The sequence below is a fragment of the Colossoma macropomum genome, unplaced genomic scaffold, assembly GCF_904425465.1.
Source record: "Colossoma macropomum unplaced genomic scaffold, Colossoma_macropomum, whole genome shotgun sequence".
NCBI classification, from domain to species: domain Eukaryota; kingdom Metazoa; phylum Chordata; class Actinopteri; order Characiformes; family Serrasalmidae; genus Colossoma; species Colossoma macropomum.
Window position 1 is genome coordinate 31,432,803 of NW_023494807.1, and position 27,659 is coordinate 31,460,461.

At 39.4% G+C, this 27,659-nt stretch overlaps 1 protein-coding gene across 1 annotated transcript in view; it reads left to right on the forward strand.

Annotated features, from left to right (window-relative positions):
* The window catches only part of ptprfb (protein tyrosine phosphatase receptor type Fb), a 240,049-nt gene that overhangs the window by 179,167 nt on the left and 33,223 nt on the right, over window positions 1–27,659 (forward strand). The window contains 2 exon segments of the mRNA XM_036556368.1: window positions 7,500–7,612; window positions 19,556–19,653. Coding sequence (XP_036412261.1) covers window positions 7,500–7,612; window positions 19,556–19,653 — 211 coding nt within the window.

Sequence of the window (27,659 nt, forward strand, 5' to 3'; positions counted from 1 at the left end):
CTGTCTATCTATCTGTCTGTCTTTCTGTCTCTATCTGTTTGTCTGTCTATCTGTCTGTCTGTTTGTCTTTGTCTGTCTGTCTATCTGACTGTCTGTCTGTCTATCAATCTATCTGTCTGTCTATCTATCTGTCTGCCTGTCTTTTTTATTTGTCTGTTTATCTATCTGTATATCCGGCTATCTGTCTATCTGACTCTCTGTCTGCCTGTCTATCAATCTGTCTGTCTATCTATCTGTCTATCCGTCTATCTGTCTATCTGTCTGTCTTTACAGAGCTGCCTTACCCAAGGCTAGTTAACCCTTTAAAATCCCAGGCTTATTACATAATAAGGCTTATTACTCAGTAACTACAGGGATTCAGTGCAGACTGGTTAAGCTGTTCTTAGGTTATAGAAGAGTGTAATAAAGCTTTGGTCATATACAGGGTCAGTGTGTCGTGATACTAGTATGTAAGATTAGTGATTTGTACCTCAGATCATACGGGCATGCCTGTGACTGACTGACTGTAACCGGGTCCTGTGGTGGTATCAGTAGAAATGGACGAAAAAGAGAATTGTTTATTAATCATGTAACTGATCAATCACATTGTGCTCAGTGAGACTTGCATGTGATGGTTTCTTCTCCTTGACTTGTAAGGCATCATCTATCAAAATATAAGTGCATAAAACATGTATATACACCTGACCGTCAACAGACTTTGAGGCCATGGAAGCCTATAAGCCACCAGTTAGCTTGGTGCAAACTGCTTTTTCTGATACTTTTTCTGATTTTCATTTTTCTGCATAATTTGAGCAGCTGGCCTTTACATTGTGTGAATATTTTATGATGAAGGGACCAACAGAAGTGCTCCAGAATTGATTGGAATGAAATCTCTTTGCATTAACTTACTTTAAAAGTAGGGAGCGTTTATGCGGTAGCTAAAAACAGTATCAGAAACCACAGTAAGGGTTTGTTCACACAGCAGGTAAAAATGGCCCAAATCTGATTTTCTCACCAAAATTTTTGTTTGGCTGTTCACATTATCTTTTAAATGTCATCTGTATGCGACATCAGTCTGAACAGATCAGCTCCTAAACTGAGCCGCATGCACAAAAGAACAGCTAAACAATCACGACCGCCAACGAACGCCAGTCGCTCCCGGAGGATCAGCTTCATCCTCACCAGCATCACAGGAGCCATCATGAAGCTTCACTGACTGACAGCTGGGCTCATCACCTAGAATGTGTTTGAGCCGTAAAAAGGGCGTGGTCACTTCTTTGGTTCGCGTCCTCGGATTCTTTAAACTTTGCTTTCAGACTTTTAACTGTTCTTTGACGCTGCAGCCTCGTTCTCCTGCGGCCGCGTTCGGACAGTTCTTTAGAAATCTCTTCAAACACGGAGGAGTTTTGATGAGTCTCTTCTAATTTTGTACAGAAACATCACCAAAATGTTTGAGTCTCAGCAGCGCCAAATTATGATGAATGTGGAGCTGGATTGACGTAAAAGTCACATGAATTCCGATCTGGCTGTTCAGACTGAGTCGTACTGCCTCATATCGGATACGTATCGGATTTCAGTACCACATATGAAAGCGTCTCAAATCAGAACTGAAAATGTCAGATTGAGTGTGTTTATCTGTTCACACTGACACACAGACACACACCTGTGTCTGTGTTTACAGGCAAAGATTTTTGCCAATCCAAATGAACACATTCCGATTACAGATTAATACTGAGGTGTTTATATGAACACTCTATTCAACAGTCTGATGAAAATCTTCGTTTCTATGCTCACTGCAAGTAATCCGATCCAAAATGATGCGCATGCGTGGAGTACCCCTTAGAGTAAACGTCACCATGACAACCAGCATCACGTGAGTCCAGTCAGAGTGAGATGAGCAGCAGTGAGCAGCGCTTGTGTTTTTAACTGCTTTAAAATGATGTCAGACTCAGGAAAACGTCCTTCACATGTCCTTATTAAAGAAGGCCGAGAGGAAGACGTCGTGTTCTGAGACACATAAGCTGGACGTTCGTCCCACCGCCGTCTTTTAAAGATCAGAGCATAAACTTCGTCTCCTCTGCAGACCAGTTTCTGCTCCGCCATGTTGAACGGTATAAACTTTCACTATGACGTGACGAACATGATCAGAACGGACTTAAACTTTCCGATAGGGAATGTAATCAGATACAGGCGTTTACACGGATATTATTCTTAAAATTAAACGGATTATTTACAGGATTACCCACCTCGTTCAATCTGAATGGCCTCAATCGGACTAGACTATTCTGATTGAGCTGTTAGTCGGATTATTAACGGATTATCAATGAAAATGAGATTATGACTATCAGCTTCCATTACTTGTTGAAACCAAACATGTCTCGGCTGATCGACTACATTTTGGGTGAAGAGCAAATTGTGTAGGTTTGATTTTTGGCTGAGCTGTCACTTCAACGCCCCGCTGTCCGTGAGCCGTCTGACGGTGCATGCTGCTGCTGTGCGGTGCTGTGTTGTTGTGTGTGGTTAGTGCTCCTCGTGATAGTCTTGATCCTCCACTGTCCTCCTCAAGGTGACTCAGAGCGAGCGTGCTAACTCAGCCTCTGCGCTGCCTCACCTGGGTATGAATGGCCTATTGTAAACTAAATGCCAGGCTGGCAGCTGTTGAAATAGAAATGTTCCTGTCGTCAAAGCTGACATTTCCCTCTGCCAAACCATTTTGTTTCCCTTTTTTTCCTCCCGCTCGTCTCCTCCCCCCGCTACCCTTCCCTCGGGGCAGAGGAACAAAGAGCCCTGTTCTGTCCCTGTCCTGTTTTACCGCTCCCCTGTTTGGGCCTAATGCCAGCCTCTGTGCTAATGCATGCTTTTAGGCTGCCATGTTTACATTAGCTTAGCGCTGAAGTGTGGAGGTGCTTCTGCAGGCGGCAGACAGGTGTACTGGACAGCGTCCAGCACGGTGGGCTGTTTTGGTCACTCTAAGCATTGCGGCGGGAAACAAAGACCTTAATATGGCTTATTGTAGCTCTACACTCTTAAAAAAGATCTTCAAGCGTTCTTTAGTAAAGGGAATGGTTCTAGATAGAATCATGAGTGCTGTATAGAACCATTTGCATGCTTAAAACTTGAATTTGTGTATAGAAGAGTTCCAAAAAAGGTTCTGCTGCTCTATACAAGGTTAACATCATAACAGTAGTAGAACCCTTTTTGGTGCTATTTAGAACCATTTTCAAAAAGGTTCTATATACATTCTTAAAAAAACATGATTATTTAAGTGTTCTTTAGTAAAGAAAATGGTTCTATAATGTCCCATTTGCATGATTAAACGGTTCTGAGTCCTTCAGATTAATGGAGAACGTGCTGTAGACGGTTCTGTATAGGACCTTTTTGAAAAGGGTTCTGTATAGCACCAAAAAGGGTTCTTCTGTTGCTACAAGCTTGAGATCGTAACAATGGAAGAACCCATTTGGGTGCTATATAGAACCCTTTTCAAAAAGGTTCTACGCTTTTAAAAAAAGATGGTTCTTTGCATGATTATAGGGTTCTTCGCATCATGAAATAGTTCTTCAGATTAACGGAGAAAGTGCTGAACATGGGTCTATATAGTACCAAAAAAGGTTCTTCTATTGTTACGATGTCAAGCTTGTAACAGTAGAACAACCCTTTTTGGTGCTATATAGAACCATTTTCAAAAAGATGCAATGTAGAACCTATACATCGCATTCTCCATCAGTCTGAAGAACCCTTTAATCATGCAGAGGGTTCTTTAAACGTTCATGGTTTTATATAGAACCTTTTTCTTCACTAAAGAACCCTTGTAGAACCATCTTTTTAAAGAATGTATATAGAACCATCTACAGCACATTCTCCATCAATCTGAAGAACCATTTTAGCACGCAGTAGTTCTGTATAGAACTCATGGTTCTGAATATAACCATTCCCTTTACTAAAGAACCCTTAAAGAACCATCTTAGTACCGGTCTGATTTTTAGATATAACACTGTTAAAGATTTGGAATCAGTGTTTTTTTAATATAAAGCTGATTTTAATGCCTGATTCACTGTGAAGCTGATATTCTACAGACTCCAACTCATACGCAGCTGTTAAAATGGAGACGTTTGTGCTGATAAATGCGGCTGTAGATGATTTGAGAATTAACTTATAATAATATAATATAATATAATGAATCTCCAGAATGCCTCATATTCTAAAAAACAGTGCCCAGATCACTGATCACTGATAAAATAGCTATTCCTAGTAATTCTCTGTCAGGAAATTGCTAAAAATAGATAATTACAGTGTAGTATTAACAATTATAATACAAATAAAAATTAATTCAGATCATTCATTTGGCTATTTTTTTGCATGTCATAAATTCTTGTTACACAAAGTTATGAATAAACCCACAGTTTGTGCTTTTGTAGTCTAATTTATAAGATTTTAATCTACATTGTATATATTATTAATATGACAAATGATTCTAAACATTTCAACTGTAGTGTAAGTTATATTTTTTATATATTTTTAAACATTGTATGATGAATGTACCAACAGAAATGGTCCACAATTACTTGAAATGGATGAAATAAGCAAAGTTAATGTACACTGAACCTAAGAACGTCTGCGATTTCAGCGATATGGGGTTTTATTACCACAGCAGCAGTACATAGTGTAGATTAATAGCTGTATATGTGAATCCAAACGAATCCATTTGGCCTGCTGATTGGCCATTTAGTGTCCAACCTACCAGTGACTCCAGGATGATATGAGCTTTATTACTTTATTAAACTCTATATAGTGTTATATATATATATAGTATTATAAACAGCGTATTTTAATATAGTTTTGTCTTTGAAAGCTGCGCTCACTGTGCAGATATATTTACAGGAATAGCAAAGTCTGAAAAAACTCTAGTAAATGAAAATATTCTGCTTTAGGGAAACAAAGTATGTATTATTTGTGTCTTTGGTTACAGTTTGGGTCACTGTTGGTCAGTCTTAGGTCAGTCATATAGAGTTATAATTAAGTTAGGATCAGATTTTCCAGACAGTAATTTTCAGATTCCCACTTGTTCCTCCAGTACAGTACAGAGTGTGTGTGTGTGTGTGAAATGTGTGTGTGTGTGTGTGCAAGTGTGTGTGAGTGTGTGTGTGAAATGTGTGAGGTGTGTGTGTGTGTGTGTGTGTTGTGTGTGTGTGTGTGTGTGTGAAATGTGTGTGAGTGTGTGTGTGTGAAATGTGTGTGAGTGTGTGCAAGGTGTGTGTGTGTGTGAAATGTGTGTGTGTGTGTGTGTGTGTGAGTGTGCGTGTGTGAGCGAGTGTGTGTGTGAAATGTGTGTGTGTGTGTGTGTGAGTGTGTGTGTGTGAAATGTGTGTGTGTGTGTGAAATGTGTGTGTGTGTGGGGTGTGTGTGTGTGTGTGTGTGTGTGTGTGTGTGAGTGTGTGTGTGTGAAATGTGTGTGTGTGTGTGTGTGTGAAATGTGTGTGTGTGTGTGGTGTGAAATGTGTGTGAGTGTGTTTCCTCTAACAGATGTTGTGCGTCCGCGCATTAGCGCCCGCTCGCACGTTGCAGCTCTACCTGCTGGGGCCTGCAGGTGCTGCAGTGGCGTAATTACCCGGTGTTGTGCCATCCAGCTGATGTGCTAATTACCCAAACGCCTTGTTTTCCCCACAAACAAGGGCTTAGCGAGCGCGCTGGAATGAGCGGAGCAAGAAACGGAGCAAATGCTTCCGATAAGCGCTAACCGGAGCTGTTCCGCCTCTCCTTCAGGGAATCATAATGCTCCTATAAAAGCAGCAAAACCCCAAAACCCCGCTCTGCAGGAGAGCCTCGGCCACCTCCACCTCACAGTCCTGACCGCCGCTTACTGGACGGCCACGCTGCAGGGAGTTATATCCTCTCCAGTGAAATATCTTCAGTCTGGTCGATGTGTCTGATGTGTCTCGGTGGTTGTAGGAATATTAAGATTATTTTAGCTGTTTTTAGACATTTTGTTTTACTTGTTTTTGATCATAATATGAAGTAAAGTTATGTCACTATATGGGAGGTCAGTTTGTTTGTTCTGGAATTATCTGCCGATGTAATGAGATACTTTTACTTGATAAAATGACCTAAAACGAGTAAAAATGTCTAAAAATAATGTATTAATCTTATAATAAGCTGGAGAAATCTTAGGTATATTGATGAGATTTAAGATCATTTAACTTGACAAGATGCCATTTTTTGCAGTGTAATGTCCACTGATGTCCACCTTATTTATTGATTGATTGGTTAATTGATTTGGCAGAAATGCTAATAAATCCTTATAAATATATTTGACCAATTTCTATCTATCTATCTATCTATCTATCTATCTATCTGTCTGTCTGTCTGTCTGTCTATCTATATCTGTCTGTCTGTCTATTTATCTATCTATCTGTCTGTCTGTCTATCTGTCTGTCTATCTATATCTGTCTCTCTGTATATTTGTCTGTCTATCTGTCTGTCTGTCCGTCTGTCTCTGTCTGTCTGTCTGTCTATCTGTCTGTATCTATCTTGTTGTCTATTTGTCTGTCTATCTGTCCATCTGTCTGTTTATCTATCTGTCTGTCTATCTATCTGTCTATCTGTCTGTCTGTCTATCTGTCTGTCTATCTATCGGTCTGTCTGTCTGTCTATCTCTCTATCTATCTGTCTGTCTGTCTGTCTATTTATCTATCTATCTGTCTGTCTGTCTATCTATATCTATCTGTCTGTATATTTGTCTGTCTATCTATCTGTCTGTCTGTCCGTCTGTCTCTGTCTGTCTGTCTATCCATCTGTCTATATCTATCTCGTTGTCTATTTGTCTGTCTCTCTGTCCATCTGTCTGTCTATCTATCTGTCTGTCTATCTATCTGTCTGTCTAACTGTCTGTCTAGCTGTCTGTCTATCTATCTGTCTGTCTGTCTAACTGTCTGTCTGTCTGTCTGTCTATCTATCTGTCTATCTATTCTGAAAGTGAATTACAGCTGAACCGCTCATATCCAAATTTGGTCATTTAGTTCTTCTCATGTCCACTAATGTCCACCGTGTACACGTTTATTTGTTTGTTTGTTACATTTAACTCAGTAGTGCACACATTTATTCATGTCCATGGTGTGTTTGTTTGTGTGTTTATTATTTTTGTTGAAGTTTGGATAACTGATATTTCTTTTCATGATCAATATTTAATTATTAATTAATTTGTTATTTTTTAAGGCCAGAAATGATGGAGGATACGTTATATTTGGTTAATTGGTGCACTTATATATTTATTTACTTATTTATTTCTACATTTTGCTTAGTGGAGTCCACATTCTTCTCATGTTTGTTTGTTTGTTTGTTTGTATTATTAGATTATTGGTTATTTGTTGTGCACATTTGGCTGCCCGGCTCCTCTTAGTCCACCACGTTCACAGAAACGCTGCTATTAACTCACCGATCAGGCTGTGGAGGGCGACTGTAATCAGGGCTAGAAGCGTGCTAGCATAAAATTATTTCTAACCATGACCTCACTTCCTCTTTTACAGGAAAAGGGCGTCTCCCTTGCCTAAAGATGAACAGCTGGGTGGGGTAAAGGACTCTCTGCTGGCCAACTCCTCCGATCCTGTAGAAATGAGGAGAATCAACTACCAGACGGCAGGTAACGCAGCACCTGTACAGCACACTCACCCCCATCATTCCGACATAGTACGCCTGTATTCGACACACTAAATCATTATTTAGACAATATGTCATTGTTTTGAGATGCTAAATTAAAATTTTGACAGGACAAGTCAATATTTTGATGTAGTAAGTCATTATTTCTAAATGTTAAATCAAAAATTTGAGAGAATAATTCATTATTTTATTAAGATTAAGTGACTCTTATTAGTCCCCCAACGGGGAAATTTCACCTCCACATTTTAACCCATCCGTGCAGTGAAACACCACGTACACACTAGTGAACACACACACTAGGGGCAGTGAGCACACTTCCCCGGAGTGATGGGCACTTCAGTCACGTACTGTCAGCTCAGGGGATCAGACTGGCGACCTTCTAGTCACAGGGCTGGTTCCCTAACCTCCAGCCTACTTCCTTTTGAACCGGAAGAAATTATTTTGAGATACTAAGTCAAAATATTTAGAAAATAAGTAATTATTTCCACATAGTAAGTCATTATTTTGAGATACTAAATCAAACATTTGAGAAAAAGACTTTTTAAGACCCTTTTGGTTGAGAGTTGAGATACTAAGCCAGTTTATTTTTGTATAAGTAATTATTTTGACCTAGGAAGTCATGATTTCAAGATACTAAGTCAAAATTTGAGCGTCGTCAGAAACCTGTACCTGGTACAGGCGTTAATTGGTTTCTATATATTTTTGTTATTAGCTGCAGCCGAATATGAAACAGCTTGTGCAAACTCACACGGTGTTTTTTGTTCTGCCTCAAAGGCAGTTACGTTACTCTGTTTACACGGATTAAGAGAAGCTGTAGTTTTGTTGCTTTGTTCAGTCGGGCCTGCTCTCGTTCGCGGTCATCTCTGTTTGCTTTGGTGTCCAGACTAAAGCAGCCAGTTGAATAAATCAGCAGCTGGTTCAGAAAAGCCTCAACTCTCTCTCACCTCCCTCTTTAACATTCTCTCTCTCTCTCGCTCTCTCTCTCTGTCTCTGTCTCTCTGCTTGAATCACCGGCCGTGGCGGCCGAGGGCAGCGGAGCCCGTTTGGTCTTAATTGTGCCGAAGTTTCTTTCAGAAGGCGTTTTCCCGTCTGCTCTGAGGGCCGTAATGATCGCACAAAAGCTCCAACCCAACCTTAATTAGTGAATGGAAATCTCTTTTTAATCTTTCACTCCGACTTCCTTTTTCATTTTTTCTTTTTTTAGTTCTTCCTTCCACAGCAGATGCCAGTTAATTCTTTAATTAGTGAGGAAGAGAGAAAATCGAAAACTATATTTCTTTTGCTTGCTTTTTCGTCACCATAACTGAGTGAAAACATCAGCCTTCCTGTGCATTTTAAATAGCTAGTTGTGGACGTTTGGGTCCATATCCCACATTTTATGCTCTCTTATGAAATTTTGGTCATAATTCATTTTTACTCGACCTCTCTTCATCCCTTAGAATTAAACACACTCTGCCTTTAAGACTGATATATACATACTGCTATTAAGACGGATAAATAAATGAGCTCTGTTCTGATTGGCTGACCTTTATTCAGCTTCGTTTAAAAAGCAGTCAAGGCTGAAATACAATACTTATATCTTCAGCATGAGTGGGCGGGGCTAAACTGCTGTAGACATGATATATGTAAATGTTTTCATTTTTGTGACATCACAAAACAGTGAATTCAAAATTTTTACGGCTTAAACTCTTAAAGATGGTTCTTTGAGGGTTCTTTAGACATTGGTTCTATATAGAACCATTAATACTCAGAACCATTTGCATGCTTCGGTGGTTCTTTGGTGGTCGCATTATCACAGTATTTGATAATATCATTTATCACCCAAGGCTAGTTTCCCTGTATCAGGGGTCGGCAGCCTGCGGCTCCAGAGCTGCATGCGCTCTTTTACTGCCCTGTTGTGGCTCCACAGCAGAATTAGATTATTAGGTAAAAATAAAATAATCCTCCTTTACAGTAAAATAAAGCTCTGCTGATCGTTCAACACAGTTTAACAGTAAATGGTCTTAAACTCTGGAGTTAATGTAGAACTGCTGATTCACCCTTTAGCCCTGAAGATCAGCGCAGACTGCTGGTCACCATAGCAACGCAGACAACAGTCTCGCCCAGCTAGTAGCTAACGAAACGGCAAAGAGAGAGATTTAAGATGAACAGCGATAATTTGGAGACGAATGGACTGATTTGCGTTTATAATCACTCCAGCTGGTTTCCTGAAACGTTTAATCCGCGATGATAAAACTTTCAAACACTAAAAAGTCGCAAGGCTGAAGTCGTTTCTCATTATCCAGCTTCTCGTTCAAATTCTCCCGTTCCACCTTAAATAGTGCAGCAGTTACATTCTGGCACATCAGGCACCATTTAAGGTGGAACGGGAGAATTGAGAATGAGAAGCAACTTCAGCCTAATAAAAAGTCAAACGTTGGGGGGACATTTTATAATAAATTGTTCCACTTTTGGAAAAGTTTCCTGCCGGAGATGCGAGAAAAGCAGCTGTAGCTGAGCCAAACTTAAAGCAGAGCATAGTTAGTCTGTTTTTGTTTATATTATATATATTTATATTATATATATTTTTTAGCCTGTACTAGTACATCAGCACATGCTGAGACATATTTACAGCCAAGATGGTAAAATGGACATAAAATGTTGTGGTTTGATTTTTTGTTGAAAGGACAAAATAGCTCTTCTTAACGTTTGGGTTACGACCCCTGACCTGTAATGGACCATAAGGAGACCGTGTGATTTGAAACTTGAGCAGTGTTTACATACTACACTTTTACTTGGTGTATTTTTGTTATATGGGCCCTTTAAAGCCAGAGCCACTCTTTATTGTGCTCTGTGCTAAAAGGACTCTCTGCGTCACCAAAAGCTTCTTCCACCAGTTTCTTTACAATCCCTGTCAGTTAATTAGCGCGCCTGCTTTTTGATTCTCAAGGTGAGCGTGAAGCAGAACAACGGCACTGAGGGAAAATGTCAGCCCCCTCCCTCTCTCTCTCTCTCTCTCTCTCTCTCTCTCTCTCTCTGTCTCTCTCCCTCTCTCTCTCCTCTCTCTCTCTCTCTCTCTCTCTGTCACTAATAGAGTAATATTCTAGCCAGGTTATTATGGATCCCACTCTCAGCCGCTCTCAGGCTGGAGAGCACATAATTACTGCAGGCGAAACAGGTGCAGGCGCTTTTATCCTGGATTCACATATTACTTCTCATCCACCTCTGACGCTTACTGTGTGTTGATGAAGCTGTAAGTTAAACCTGGGTGATAACGTGATAAGAGGAATTATCAAGATCAAATATTTGTCCGATACTGATCATGGTATTTGCGATAAAATGATGATTTTCTTACCAATATTGCAGTTTTTTCTATAAATTCTAGGCTGTTTTTTTCCACCACGAAGATGAGCGCTTCCATTTTTTAAGACAGCATTGAATGATGTAGCACTAAAACTGCAGCTCTTTCCATGTGAAAATTCTTTCAAATTGCAATTTCAGCCCTGTTAACACACAAAGGCATTGACTTTGAACAGCAGCTGCTCCGGTACTCTACGCGGCACAGCGGCACGAAGATTAGCTGTTCACTCCTGACAGTACAAACCAGCAGGACGGCATATTGTTTTATATATCGTATAAAATGATCATTTTCAAACATGTATATTTGAAGTTTAAATATAGCTGGGTAGTTTTAATCACTTAAAATGTAAGCATTCTGTAAAATTTCTGTAAACATTTCGTGATGAATGGGCCAACAGAAATGGACGGAAACTTTGAAGAGAGTCTCTTTAAATTATACAAAATCTTTAATAATACAAAATCTTCTCCTGTAATGTTAGCCTATTATTAAATAATTATTATTTAAAATATTATTAAAATGTATATATGATGGTAAGATTTTTGGTCAACACCCCTGGTCAAATTACGTTTTTGACTTTGAGTAACAATTTTAGTGCACAAATAATATTGATTTGCTATTAATCTAATGTTAATATTAATGTCTAGTTTAGCACACTGGGGGAATATATATATATATAAATGCTCTAATGTTAGCACAAGCCAAATGTAATATTTGTTTTTCTCCCAGTATGTTAAATTGAGCAAATAAGCAGTATTTGTGCATTAAAATGTGTAGTAGTGTGTCTCTGTAGAGATGTGTTAATTTATTTACACTTACAAAATCAACAAAAACACCCCCGGGGTGCCAAAACTTTTGCAAATGACAGGACATGGCTTTTTTGATACAGGGAACAAACTTAAATATGACCTATTTCTGCTGATTCTACTGTACTATTTCTTACGACTGGGCAGTATGACGATATACGTCATTATCGTGGTTAATGATGTCACAGTACAGAACGTTACGCTTGTCTGAACATATCATGTACATCGTCAGTGCTTGTAGACACTGACCAACTGCATGTTTCATTATGAAGAGAGCAAATATTGAATAAGATATTATTGAATTAATATTGAATTTTTTAAAATATAGCTCTATTGGCTCCTTTTTCTCAGTTCCAACTGATCAGATGTCTTAAAAAACGTATATATCGTTACATATCGTGTATCATGATATTTCACTTCGTGAAGTATCGCAATAATAGATTTTTGCCATATCGTCCACCTCTACTTCTATTTATATGCTAAATTTGACATATTTGACTAACAAAAAAGGGTAAAATGTGCAGAAGTTTAGGCGCACGCCACATTGTTTGTCCCACAGTGTTAAATTCAGCGAACAAAAACATTTGCAGAACTTATTTTCATCAACAAAAGCCCAAAGTGCAGCACAGAACACGTCTGCGTAGAGGCTGTTGTGGTCACGCTACACGTCTCAGTGTAGTTTGGATGGGCTGCTCGGTAATCGTCTCCTGTATGTACTGAGCGCTAAAGCGATGTCCGTCTAATACACCACAGGTGCGAACACATCCTCTCCTCATCCCCTCTGTTTCCTGCCTGGACTCCTCTGTGCTTTTTCCTTGATTTGGTGATCAGTAGTCCTTGTTAACTTTATGCAGCTTAATTCTCACTCTTCTCACTCCTCTCACTCCTCTCACTCCTCGTAGATCTGCTCTCAGTCCAATTCTCAGCACGGTTTCACAGAATATTCGCAATCAGCTGCACACGCTGTAAGATTCAAGAGTTTCGCAGCCTGCCTGGGAGTCGTGCTCCAGCTAATTGGCTCGCAGTTGAACGTAGCGAATGTAGTGTTTAGTGTATTCACTTCATATGTTTCCCATACACACCATTACACTCTACATTCTCTCTGATTTGCATACAAAGGCAGATTCCGTCTCTCTGGTGGCTGCGGTTTAAAACCAATAGCGCTGACACACTGCTAACACCGTTACACTACATAAACACACACTGATGCTAAACAAACACAACTTCATTCAGAAATAAAGCGATTACGGTAACACTTTACTGTAGGGTGCTGTTCATAAGGCTACATGACACCTATATAAGGTTGTCATTACAACTGACATAACCCTACATAACTGTTTATAAATGCTTGTTCCAATAAGCGTCATTATTGCCAATTTTGATCAAATTCAGCTAAAGTAGCCTTTATAACAGATGAAGCCTGTTGTAATAAGCATTTATAAACAGTTATGTAGGGTTATGTCAGTTGTAATGACAACCTTATGTAGGTGTCATGTAGCCTTATGAACAACGCCCTACAGTCAAGTGTTACCGCGATTACTAAGTTGCAGAATAGGGATGTCACGATTGTAAAATAATGAATAACAAAATATAGTTGATTACTGTTTTTAATATCAGTGAATCAGACAATAGTGATTAGTTTACATGACGCTAATACATATTTAAAATTCTCTCTCAATGAAAACCAGAGCCTGATGGAGCCGTTAATACGTTTTGTGCCTTTTAAAGCATTTTTAAAGTCTTTTTCATGGTTTCCTTGTTCCTCTTTTTTCGTTTAAGTACTTTAGGATCGTGGAAGTCTCTGTAGGTTTTTTACTGCTCAGTTAAAGGGGATCTGATTTTAACATTTCTGCATAATTCAGTGTTTGAGATGTAAACAGAGTGATTCAGAGTGGTTTGGTGTTAAAATGGTTCAGATTTCTTTACAGTGGTGGTGATAGGAACCAGGGGTCGCCATGACTACAACACAAATATAGCCACTTTATTTACTGTCCAAAACTACTGCTGAACCTACACAAGTCTATGTATGGAATGATGACGATGGTAAAATAGTGATAAATCTGTAAAACGAAGGTTTTTTGGGACTATTTTGCCTGACAACGCCCTGCATGTATCCCTCTGCCGTGAATTGATCAGGAATACATGTTTTAGACCAAAACCTTCTCAAAACCATCATAAAATAGTGATGAATCTGAAAAAATCAGTTTTTTGGGGGGACTTTTTTGCCATAGAACACCCTGCATGTATCCCTCCACCATAAAAATACAGTTCGGCATAAATAAATGGTTGAGATATAAACAAAGTCATTCAGAGTGGTTTGATGTGAGTCAGAACTGTTCACAGTGGTGGTGATAGGAACCAGACGTCCACCTCTAAAAGCTCCCTCACAGAAAGTTACTACATGAAATGGTTATGAATTCACTGCCTGATGACTGAGACATTTTTTACAATATTGTTGTGATAAAAATTTGGCCTAAAATGTATTTTTTAAGGCATTTTTGGTGGAGAGGGAATGCAAGGTGCAAATATTCCCCAAAGAAAATGTCATTTTCCGGATTTATGACTATTTTTCCATCATCATCATCATTCCATATAAGCTCAGAAGACTCGTGTAGGTTCACTGGTGGTTTTGGATAGTAAATAAAAAGTCTATATTTGTGTTGTAGTCATGGCGACCCCTGGTTCCTATCACCACCACTGTAAAGACACCTGAGCTGGTGTGTTCCTCTAGAATGGACCGTCTCACATCAAAACACTCTGAATGTCTTTAAGTGCATATTAATGACTGAATCATGCAGAAATTTTGAAAAATATGGTGGAATTCCCCTTTAAAGAAGCACGAAGTACGTCTCTGAACTCCAGCTGATTGGTAAACCGAGCACATCTATAGGCCGTTTAAAGCAGCGTTAGAGGCGGGGATGAATTGATAGCGCTTTCATTCTTCTTTTATTCTTCTATTCCTCCCTCCATCTTCTCTCTGCAGGTCCCAGCTCCTCCTGCTGTCCGAACTCTCCAAGTTAGTTGGCATTCCTGCTGTGTTTCTGTATATTCAGTGTTAGCTTGTTCTCAGCTTGTTCTCTGTCTGTCTGTCTGTCTATTTTTCCATCTATCTAGCTGCTTCCTGTCTTTTAGCCATGAAATCTGTCACCGCTGCTGCTCTGCCTCTGCTTTACCTCACCCCTGCCTGGCAGGAACATCCGCCAGGTTTAGATGTCATAGACCTCTTTAAGGGATTCTGCAGTGTTTTCCATCTCTGCCTACATCTGTCGTATGGTTGAATATCACAGATAATAATTTCAACACATTTGGCTTCAGAATCAAATCAAATCAATCAGTCAAATCAAATCCCAGTTATTGCCACATCACAATTACACAGGTGCAAAGGTGAGTGAAAATCTTAGCCGCATAGCCCCCTAGTAGTATTTAAATATACTATATGTATATGTATATATATATAGACTTTTTTCCAAGTAATTTTGGGTCATTTCTTTTAGTCCATTTATAATGAAATTTACATGCAATGTATACAAGTATTTTTAAATTATGTCAAAAACTGAACATCAAAAATGGAGATATATATATAAGTGTGTGTGTGCATATATATATATTATATATATATATATATATATATATATATATATACACACTTATTAGACTCTAAATATATACACAATATACACATTAGTATATATGCACCATTCTAATGTACAGTTTTTATACATTAATGTAAGTTATGAAATAAAAGCTATGATATGTACAGTTGTCAGTTGTACACATTTCCATATATGCAATTTGTGAGACTGAGGTAGATAAATGAGATGCAGGGTACCTAGAGGATAGAAAATGTGTGTGTGTGTGTGTGTGTGTGTGTGTGTATATATATATATATATATATATATATATATGTATATATATTTACATACAATTTATTTATATTTATATACAATATATAAGATGTACAAATTGTGAATTTATATGTGGAGGTATAAATTTGCTTTGAAACGAACTGAAAACAAATAGACTCTCTTGTAACAGAAGCCAATGGGCAGTCACTGAATTCTGTCAGAATTTTTAAGCAAAACATTTTTTGGTAGAACGTATGCATTCATACGCTGTAAATCTGTACCGTTAGCTCTTTCAGAGATGGGCCTGGTTCTCCAGAGCAAAGTATTTGTGATAATTCATTAGCAGTGTAGAAGTGTGGGCGGGGTTTTCACAGGCTCTATCGCACACTCGTGCAAAAGTTTGGTGAAATTACATTTTCAAGTTAAGAGGCTTTATTGTGTTTCAGCTGTATACAGTACACAGTGAAACGGAACATGCCTCCAGGACCAGCACAGGAACACAAGCGCAGAACAATACTGTGTACACAGTGCAGACAATACAGTGCAATAAACACAAAAGACAGTACATGGTACACAGGCAGTACACAGTACTGAGCATATGTAAACTGTGCAAAGCAGGATGTGACATACTATGGAATATTAGCAGATAGCCTAGCATATATGAGCATCACAGTCACTGAGGAAGCAGCCAGAACAACAGCAACGGAATATAGTATTTGGTATTTTATATTTCCAATATTTTGTTGATTTTCTAAGTTTTAATGCACATTTCAATGCACAGTTACTGTTGTTTTGCTGAATTTAGCATATTGAAAATGAAAATGAGCATAAAATATAGCAAATTTTTTTTTTCCAATATCTCACACTTAACAAATAAACAGTATCAGTGCACTAAGATTTGCAGAATTTTGTTCCCTGTAGAGTGTCACCTTATTTTGACTCAGAAAATCAGTAAGAATTGTGAATAAATAGGTTTTGCGTTCTTTTCTAAGCTCAGAGAAACATGTTAAAATTATTATCTGTGGTTATTGACCCATATGTTAATGATGCAAAACAGAGATTAGGATGAAAAATGGTGGAAGTGTGCCTTTAATTCTTGGAGCGTATGATGTCTGATGTCTGATGGATGTATAGGCTGATGTATAGGAGCTACACTATGGCGTGAAATGTGCCTATACTCCTCCCACATTCATACAGCAGCATAGAGAATCAGGGCTTTTGGCCTTTCGTCAGTGGAGTGGATTAACTCTTAGAACTACCAGCGATAACAAAAGCATGCTGTAACTTTATTTGAATTGTTTCTGACTCGTAGCTCATAGAAACGAGCAGAGAAATTGTGTGGAAAGTGCAGATTCTAAACTTTCAGTCCATCCCACTTTTGTGTTTGTCAGTTGAAAAGGAGATATTTTATTATGATCTGAATTTGATGAACAGGTATTGTGTATACAGCCTTATTTAGCCTTTACGTTTTCAACAGGCTCAAACATGTTGATACAGAGTGTAAATCAAATGTAAATACAGTTCATTACATGTATTATGTATAACAATAGTTATAATGTAATCAAGTTAAGGCTAAAATGCTGGGCTACTGACTCTCTGGCTGTTTTAGCCATACTTTAGTGCTTCTTGCTGTAGCTATAAAGAGCTTGTAGTAGGTGATCATAGAGCATGTCCCATTACACTACCCAATTGTGTCTAATGAGCCTCTCCAGTCCAACCACTGTGATCCTAATACTTGTTTTATGCACTGTAGCTCTGCCAGCCCCTCATTAAATGTAGGCTTCCTCTTCTTCTACCTAAACATCCTCCTTTCCTCCCTGACAAAATGACGCAAACTCTGAATCTTCCCAAATCCAGTTAAGAGTGTGGCCTTGCCAAGTTCAGAAGCGCAGGGAATTTGCTTTGGTAGATTAGCCATAAATCATATAATAACCACCGACGAGGAAAGTAGAGCGAAATGGAGTGTTTTTAGGGTCTGAGTAAGTCTAACGAGTTTCGTTTGGAGACGCAGAGCGTAAGAGCTATGAGCTTTTAGTGATGTGTTGGGGGAAATTTGTTTAAAGCTGTAGCTTGGCGAATAATGTTTACTCCGTTTTCCCCCTTACCTCAAATCCAATCCGTCATGTTTGGTGTCTGAAGTTTGCTTCTTTAGTTTTAGCACTAGAGCTAATATAGCTAACTAGTAATAAAAGCTTAAACCCTTAAAATCCCAGTCTATTAACATACTCAGGCTTATTATTCAGTAACTACAGGGACTTCAGTGCAAGCTGGATGAGCTGTTCGTAGGTTATGACACACGTATCTATAAACAAAACACATTAGCGTAGCCATAATGGAGCCATCTTAAATAGACATTCCACTTATTTTTTAAAAAATCAGCATAATTTAATGGTTAAGATGTAATCAGAGTGATTCAGAGTGGTTTGGTGTGAAATGGTTCAGATGTCTTTACAGTGGTGGTGATAGGAACCAGGGGTCGCCATGACTACAACACAGATATAGACATTTTATTTACTATCCAGAACCACCAGTGAACCTACACGAGTCTTCTGAGTTTTATATGTAATGATGATGATGGAAAACAGTGATAAATCTAAATAAATATAAAAAATTTTGGGGTGTTATTTTGCACCATGGTGCCCTACATGCATTCTAGGATCTCTAAAGATCTCAAAACTATCATAAAACAGTGTCTCAGACATCCGGCAGTGAATTCTTAACCATTTCATGTAGTAACTTTCTGTGAGGGAGCTTTTAGAGGTGGACGTCTGGTTCCTATCACCACCACTGTGAACAATTCTGACTCGGTAAGAATAGAGCATTTCACACCAAACCACTCTGAATGACACTGAAATTCACTTAATTTTTTTTGGCCACTGCAAAAAAATCCACCAAACTTTGAAATAAGCCATCTCTAGAAGTTTAATGCGATGCATCAAATAGTTACATTTATCCCTTAAAAATCACATAGACTGCAGAAAAAAACACCAGCAATGAACTTCACAGAAAAATCACCAGAAATTCACTAAAAAATCACTGAAAATCCACTTGAAATCCATGTTGAAATCCACTTTGGGGGACTATTTTGCCTCACAGTGGCCTACATGTACCTCTCCACCATGAATAGAGTTTAAATATACATTCTAGGACAAAACATCTCAACCTATCATAAAACAATGTCTCAGACATCAGACAGTGAATTCATAACCATTTTAAGTAGTAACTTTCTGTGAGGGAGCTTTTAGAGGTGGACGTCTGGTTCCTATCACCACCACTGTGAACAGTTCTGACTCGGTACGTTTGTCTAGAACGGAGCGTTTCACACCAAACCACTCTGAACGACTCTGTTTACATCTTAACCACTTTAATTATTTAGACGTTTTTGAAAAATGGGTGGAATATACAATTAATAACTCAACACTGGTTGATGCAAGTGTGGTTATTTTAGACTACTTATCATTAGCCTTGTAGCTTCAGTGCTAAAACCAAGAAGCAAACCTCCGACACCAAACATGTCCTGGCTGATTGGCGGTAAGGAGGAAAACCGTGTACGTTTGATTTTTGGCCAAACTATCGCTTAAAAACTCTGCTCTGCTGTGATTCTGTCCTCAGCAGCCAGCAAACTGGCTTCAGTGTGTGGGCATCACTGTGTATGTCCACTGTCCACTGCTTCCGCTCACATCTGCTACCTCCACTGCATGACGGCACCAGTACGTGCTAGCGTTCTGTTTTTCTTTGGCCTTCTTTTCACTCTTTTTATCTATTTGTCCTTTTTTCCCTCAGCGGTTCCCTCACATTACACCTGAGCACACATCCTCATGTCCTTCTCCAGCAGCTTCTCACTCATCACCGTGACTCCACACTGACCCGGGCCCGTTTTTATCCTCCGTCTCACTCAGCGCTTTCTTTCTCCTCTCTCTTTTCTTCCCCTCCGCCAGGAATGAGGGAGCACCCGCCCATCCCCGTCTGCGACCTGGCCGACCACATCGAGCGCCTCAAAGCCAACGACGGCCTCCGCTTCTCGCAGGAATACGAGGTAAGACCTGAGATATCGCTTCACACCCCGGCAACTAAAAAATACAGCCGAAAGAATGTGAGAAATGGAACCATCTCTATATCTGTTGTAAACACGCCTGCGCGCCTCCTACGGTGGTCCTGCTGGAGTCTCCAGAGTGAGATTTTCTGCTTTAAAGAGCAGGAAGACCCTCTTCTGATGATGTATCTCAAAGGTGGAGGAGCTTTGGGAAGGTGGATAGTTAACGTCACTGCTAGGAAGCTGAATGTTTTGTTCCAGCCGTGTAACGGTGGAGAGAATGGGTGGTCAATTGCAGTGTAGATACTGTTCATGTGTTTACAGTTACAGGTGGATTACAGTAGTACAGCTTACACCAATCAGGCATAACACTATGACCACCTCCTTGTTTCTACGCTCATTGTCCATTTTATCAGCTCCACTTACTATATAGGTGCACTTTGTAGTTCTACAGTTACAGACTGTAGTCCATCTGTTTCTCTGGTACTTTGTTAGCCCCCTTTTACCCTGTTCTTCAGTGGTCAGGACCCCTTTGGACCCTCACAGAGCAGGTACTATTTGGGTGGTGGATCATTCTCAGCACTGCAGTAACACTGACGTGGTGGTGGTGTGTTAGTGTGTGTTGCGCTGGTCTGAGTGGATCAGACACAGCAGTGCTGCTGGAGTATTTAAACACTGTGTCCACTCACTGTCCACTCTATTAGACACTCCTACCTTGTCAGTCCACCTTGTAGATGTAAAGTCAGAGACGATAGCTCATCTGCTGCTGCACAGTTTGTGTTGGTCATCCTCTAGTCCTTCATCATTGGTCACAAGACGCTGACACTGAGGTGTTTAAAAACTCCAGTCTGTAACTGTAGAACTGCAAAGTGCACCTATATAGTAAGTGGAGCTGATAAAATGGACAATGAGCGTAGAAACAAGGAGGTGGTCAGAATGTTTTGCCTGATCGGTGTGTGTGTCTGTATATATATATCTATGTATATATGCGTGTATATAGAGCATCCAGCTTAAGCTAATTTGCAGCCCCAGTCCCTGGTTAAGTCTTTTAAATAAATAAATAAAAGTAATGTAAACAGCTTTAATTCTTCATTCATCCACTTTCATCACCCTCGTCTGTGCGCGTGTTGGTCTGAGGACGGGTTGAGCCGTACTTTCTGCGAATGTCTGTATCACTGCTTGTAAAACAGACTGTCATAAATATGTGGCGACGCTGTGGGAGAAGATTCGACACCACCCGACCTCCAGCTCTACTGTACTGCCTCTGATCCTCAACTCAGTAAGACTTGATACTCTTTGGGGGCCGAAACGGAGAAACATTTCAGTCTGTTCTGTTTTTCAGCATTGCTTCATAATTCAGTTGTTTTTGTCTGATCGCCTGCCTTGTTTCGTCTGACGCCGGGTTTGTTTATTGTGTTTTGCTCCTGTTTTGAGCGCTTTGTTTATTTATGAAGTTTGCCCTCTGAGCTGTTAACCAGCTTTTCTAGCGCCTTCTCCGCTCCGCTCTTAGGGCACTCGCCTTCAGTGTTTTGACAGAAGTTCACTTGCTGTTTTTTCACTTGAGCAGATGCTCATTTTCAGTGATATGTGCCTGCAAGTTCACCCCAGGGGTCCGGATTATGACTGGGCAGGCTTTGCTTCTGTTTCTTTCCTCCTAGCACATATTTGAATAAAGATGTGAATTGTTTTAGACATCACTTAGCGTAGCTCACTGCTCGACCCTTCCTGAAAGCAGAAGTGCTCACAGTAGCGCCCCCTAGGCGTGCAGCTGGTGATGTATTTACATGTATTAACGCTCCTGAAGGAATCATCTCACATTTTCTTCTAAAATTCAGGTTAATGTGGCAGTGCATCAAACTTTAACAGCAGCACAAACACACTCATGACTCATCTGCTTATTAGAGTAGGCAGGCTGTTTAATCAGCGTATGCTTACCGAGGTTTATGGGTGTTTATCACTGTGAAACACATTTCTGCAGTTAGAACACTTCATTTGAAGCGCTAGGCAGTGCTCAAATATGCAAAGGAATTGAAATACAATTTAACATCACTTCAGTTATAGAATTGTGTTAAATATAGTTTAAGATCTTTTCTGTGTTTGTTGGTTTGGGTTAATGTATGAAACCAAATCAGTGAAAATAACAGACTAAATGGAAAGAAAATGTGTTTACATAAATATTTTTGTATATATGTGTTTACATGTATTTTTCAGAGTGTCAAAGTCAGTATTACAGGCTGAAGCCCAGCTGCAGTAGTATATGATTATTTTTATATATATATATATATATATATATATATATATATATATATATATATATATATATATATCACTATATCACTGACTGTATATATGATATAGACACTCATTGTCTGTATATATGATATATATGATAAATACACACATTGTATGTATACATGATATAGACACTGACTGTATATATATGATATATATGATACACTCATTGACTGTATACTATATGACATATATGATATACACACATTGTATGATACATATTATTTTTACACTCACTGACTGTATATATGATACATATGATATATACACTCATTGACTGTATGTATAATTCATATGATTTATACACTCACTGACCGTGTATGTTATATATGATAAATACACTCATTGACTGATATATATGATATATTCACTCATTATATGATGTATATGATTTTTACACTCACTGACCGTGTATATGTTATATATGATATAAACTCACTGACTGTATATATGATATATTTGATATATACCATATATGCACTCATTGTTTGAACATGTAGACACTGTTACTCTTTCTGACTCTGTGGAAATCTAGATTTTCATGGTCAGTGCATTCACTCGATTATTAAAAGTGGAAAAAAAAACAGAACAAAAGATGAATAATTGAGATTAACCACAGAAACTAATGTGATTAATCACAATTAATTATTTTAATCAGCTAATTTTTATGTATTACTTTACATTATGATAATTCTCTGAACTTAATCTTCACCTGTTTGTTTTGATGAATACTAATTCATCACTGGAATAAGCTTCATATAAGTTGCTATTACCAAAAATTACACTGAACATCATCCTGACATGTGTTTTTCATGGGCATGCCTGGTGGATTAGTGAGTTTAAGTCGGTTTTCTGACAGCATCAGAAGAAATCATGAGTTTAGAGGAAAATGCTGCATATGCGCTGACTCCCCCCCCACCCCACCCCCCCGACACTGGGGGGGTTGGTTCACCCCACATAAACCCGCCTGCCGTTTTCGGGCAGCTCTGCCGGTCTGCTCTTGGCAGGCAGTGATGTCGTTTCCTCCTGTGGAGGAAGGCCCCCTCCTCTAGGGGACAGATGGCTGATCGTGGGCTGGAGGGAGCGGCCCAGTCCGGCCAGCAGGGGGCAGGCAGCGGGTCAGCAGCGCGTTCGCTGGCGTAGTCGTCTGCTCGCTGTGTCTGTTGCTCCGTCCCAATTGTCTCCCGCTGTTTCACACACTCCGTTCTGCCAGAGAGTAACACCGCCCACATCCTTCAGTACCACAGACACCGGAAAAGAGGGAATATGGAGAACACTTTATTTGGATCCACTGTACAATATAGAGGCGTGAAAATGCAACAATACATTGTAATGCATTGGTTTTAAAATCAGTTTGAAGATGGAGATTCAGCTGCATTCGTTTTGGAATACAAATTCTACCAATTACAATAATATTCTATAAATTCTTCTTTTTCGACCATAATGAGGTGTGCACTAATTTTTTGGCCAAAATTAGATTCTTAAACTGTCTTTAACCCCTTTTTCTGCATTTCTGCCTGTTTTGGTCCCTCCGTTTTTGCACTTTACGGTTTTCCTCTCAGTAACGATGGTGGAATATATTTCAGCGGAAGCTTGTATGATTTACTAAACTTGATTTGTGGTCTTTGTAGGTGAGCATGCAAGTCAGCATTTATAAAAGAGGTTTTTTATTGTGTTTAAATGCTGTTTTTTATCGTGGCAGTCGTACAGGAAGGCTGCAATTGTGTGTTTTGTGAAGATTTTAGACGGGTGTGAATTGTTTTTCACAGCAGGAGTTCTTGCCCCTCCCCTCTTACCCCTCATTGCTCACTAGCAGCTCAACACAGAGTTACATTTCACACACAGAGAGACAACAGAGTCCTAGTTCACCTTATAACAGAGCTACAGCGACAAATATGGATTATATTAACTCTGATACACTATGCAGGTACTTTCTTCGTTCATCGAGATACAAACTTTTCTAATTTATATGATTTTAAAACACTAGTCCCCCCTAAACTAGTCCCTCCCAAACTCACAGTGTAGTGAGCAGAAAATTAAACCTCGCTCTGCACAACATAAGGTCACTAAATAACAAAACACTGCTGATTCCAGATCATATTAAAGAGCATAAGCTAGATTTTATGTTTCTAACGGAAACATGGCTCAATGACAATGGCACTTTACCTGAAGCTGCTCCTGAAAACTATAGATTTATGCATACAGTAAGATGGGCAGACGAGGAGGAGGAGTGGCCTGCGTTTATAATAGTGACTTTAACTGCAAAAACACCTCAATTGGTGAATTTATGTCTTTGAAATATGTTGCAATCAGCCTTTTTAGTGATACTTCTATGTTACTAATTGTAATATAAAGACCTCCAAAGCACAATAGTACATTTTTGACAGAACTGTTATCAGGCATGTCCACAAACTCTAAGACTCTTCTCTCTGGGGACTTTAACTGTCATATTGATAATCCATTAGACAGTAATGCATTAGAATTCATTAGACGTCTAGAGACGTTTGACTTGAAGCATCACGTGGGCGGCTCTACCCACAAGCTAGGTCACATCCTGGATCTGGTGATCACTGAAATGTGGTGCTGCTTGATATTCCATGACACGCTGATTCGGTTCCTAAAGAATCGTAATTGTGCTCTAGTTGAGGTCAGAGATACAGCCCTGCTGTAGATGCTCACCTCAAAACAGCTTTCTGTTAAACGGTTCTATTTTCTATGTTAAACCAATAAATAAACACGCTTATCACTGCTGTCGGAAGAAAACCTTGTATCTCCGTTTTTTGTCGTTTTCCAGTTTTTGATATCATTTGAAAATACCTGTTGGTCTTTACACTGTGTGTCAATTTCATGAAGAATGGACTGAAAGAAGCAGCCCAGAATGACTTGGAAAGACGTCTGGTTCCATTGACTTACATTGAAAGTGAAGTATGTTTTTTCCTTCTCCTGTAAAGTTACCATTTCGGAGATACGAGATTTTCTTCCGACAGCAGCGAAATATGTATTAAAAACATGCTGAAAAGCAAGATGTTCCAACGTGTTTGACAGACAGTGGCGCTCAGAGCAGTAGCTGCTGGTTTTCCAGTGGCGTGTTCCTCCTCTGTGAGATGAATTCATGCGGTTCTGCTGCTCTGCTGTTTGTTTGTACTGTGAAGCTCACACCTCCAGCTCCGAGCTGTGTGCAGCGCGTGCACCTGAGCTGTCGCGTGACAAGAGCAGCAGCTAATACGGCACTTCGCCCGTAACGAGACTGAGTGTGAGTGTCAGGCTGGAGCTGACGGCTTTTTCCTGCCTCTCCTGCCTCTGTCATTATCCGTGTCTCTCAGGCTCGTCAGGCCAGGCGGTGACAGCTAACAGTGTGTTTGCTTCCACGCTGGGTTTTTTTGCTTCTGCTGTTTTTCTCTGAAAGCATTGCTGGTGCTGCATAAAGGCCCAGTCACAGCAGGTTTTTATGGAAGCAAATTTACATTTGATTCAGTAGAAATGAAGATTCAGGCTAAATTCTAAGTGCTTAGGCTGAGCCAGTTTAAAGGGAGATTCCAGCACTTTTTAAAAATGTCTGTATGATTAAATGTAAACAGAGCCGTTCAGAGTGGTTTGGTGTGAAACGCTCCGTTCTAGATAAACTTACCGAGTCAGAACTGTTCACAGTGGTGGTGATAGGAACCAGATGTCCACCTCTAAAAGCTCCCTCACAGAAAGTTATTATATGAATTGATTATTAATATGGTGCCTGGTGTTTTAGACATCACAGTCCCTGTGGAGGGGCAGAATAGTCCCCAATAAAACTTATTTTTTTCCAATTTTCTACTATTTTTCCATCATCAACATTCCATATAAGCTCAGAAGACTCGTGTAGGTTCACTGGTGGTTCTGGATAGTAAATAAAATGTCTATATCTGTGTTGTAGTCATGGCGACCCCTGGTTCCTATCACCACCACTGTAAAGACATCTGAACCATTTCACACCAAACCACTCTGAATGACTCTGTTTACATTTCTGTGATTGTATGCTGCCAGAATTTTGAACAATCAGTGGAATTCCCCTTTAAGCGGAGCCTAGCCGCTTCCTGTTCCTAGACAAAAACACGACAACTGCAGAACAGTAGCGGGCGCCCTTGAGAGCGTCACCAATTTTAAGCTTGGCAAATTACTGTGAGATTGACATTGAGCTGTGCCACACAGTATGGAACATGAGAGCAAAGGGTGTAAATATTTTAAAACTAATTTTATTAAAGTTTTATATTGACGTCTTGGCAAAAAGTCTATGGTTTATCGATTCCCAGAAGTGGGTTTTTGGTCTTGTTTGTGCAAATTATAAGCGAAGTTAAACTGTCTGTAAAATGTATATTTGCATTAAAATTAAGTACCTGAGAGATTCTGTGCGTATACAGTGCAAAACATGCTGAATAATTAAATAGAACATATTTATAGGGCTGAAATTTTATTCTCATTTCCAAATTTAAAGTAAATTCCTGGCTACTGAGTTACATTTCTACTACAGTTCTTATATAAAAACTTCTATATTTCACTTTCTTGGCTTATTACTGCAAGTATGCAGGAGAATAACAGCTGCATCACTGTAATCGTGTGGTGCAGGTGGCTGTGGAGACACTATACAGCTGTTATTTCACCGATATTTACTGATAATATGGTTAAATAACTAGTAACCGGTAATTTACAGTTGCTAAAATGTATCTGCACCACGTTCTCTGCTACATTTATCTGTAGTGCATTTTCTCTTAACGTTTGTGTTTGTTTTTTCCGACAGTGCCAAAACAGAAGATTTCACATTTCCGTGTTTAATTCAAGGTGACCTGAACCGCAGTGCTGTAGTGTGACTGCAGCTTAGCTTAAGACGGAAGCTCACCTTAACGCGCATGTAACATGTTTTACTGCAGGCTAAGTGTTTCTTCCCTGACGTCGAGACGTTGGCAGATAAATCGGCGACACTTATCACATCAAGCCCTCAGTGCAGCAATTTTGCGCTCATCGAGCGCCGAGCGCGTTCTGTTTACTTTTGAGAGCGATTTCATCAGAGAGAACCGTTAATCTCATCGCCTCCTAACGTCTCCTCGTCTTTATGGCGGTTTAAAAAGGCTCATTAGGAGTAAATCACTCTGCGGGACTCAGACTGCTCTTCAGAAACAGCTGCACTTTATCAGGAGTCAGGAAAACTTTACTGCCGTCCCGTCCGAACACAGCTGCACCGTCCAACCGCAGCACGAGAGACTGACGTACTCCACACATAGTGACTTAAACAAGACTCGGTGCTCTGAGTTATCATAGGAAAAGTACACAACAGAGCGAGACTCGACATCCAACAACACAGTACAGCAAATACAGTAAATAATAAAATTAATTATATTTATTTATTTTGTTTTTATCTGTCTGTCTATCTGTGTATATCTATCCATCTATCCGTCTATCTATATATCTATTTATGTCTGTCTATCTATCTGTCTGTTTGTCTGTCTGTCTATCTGTCTCTATTCTATCTATCTATATCTGTACGTCTGTCTGTCTATCTGCCTCTATCTGTCTGTCTGTCTATCTGTCTATCTATCTGTCTATCTATCTATGTATCTATCTATATCTGTCTGTCTGTCTGTTTGTCTGTCTATCTGTCTATGTCTTCTGTCTGTCTGTCTGTCTGTCTGTCTGTCTATCTTTAATAGTTATAGACATATGAGCATAGAACATGACGAAGAATAGTTTAG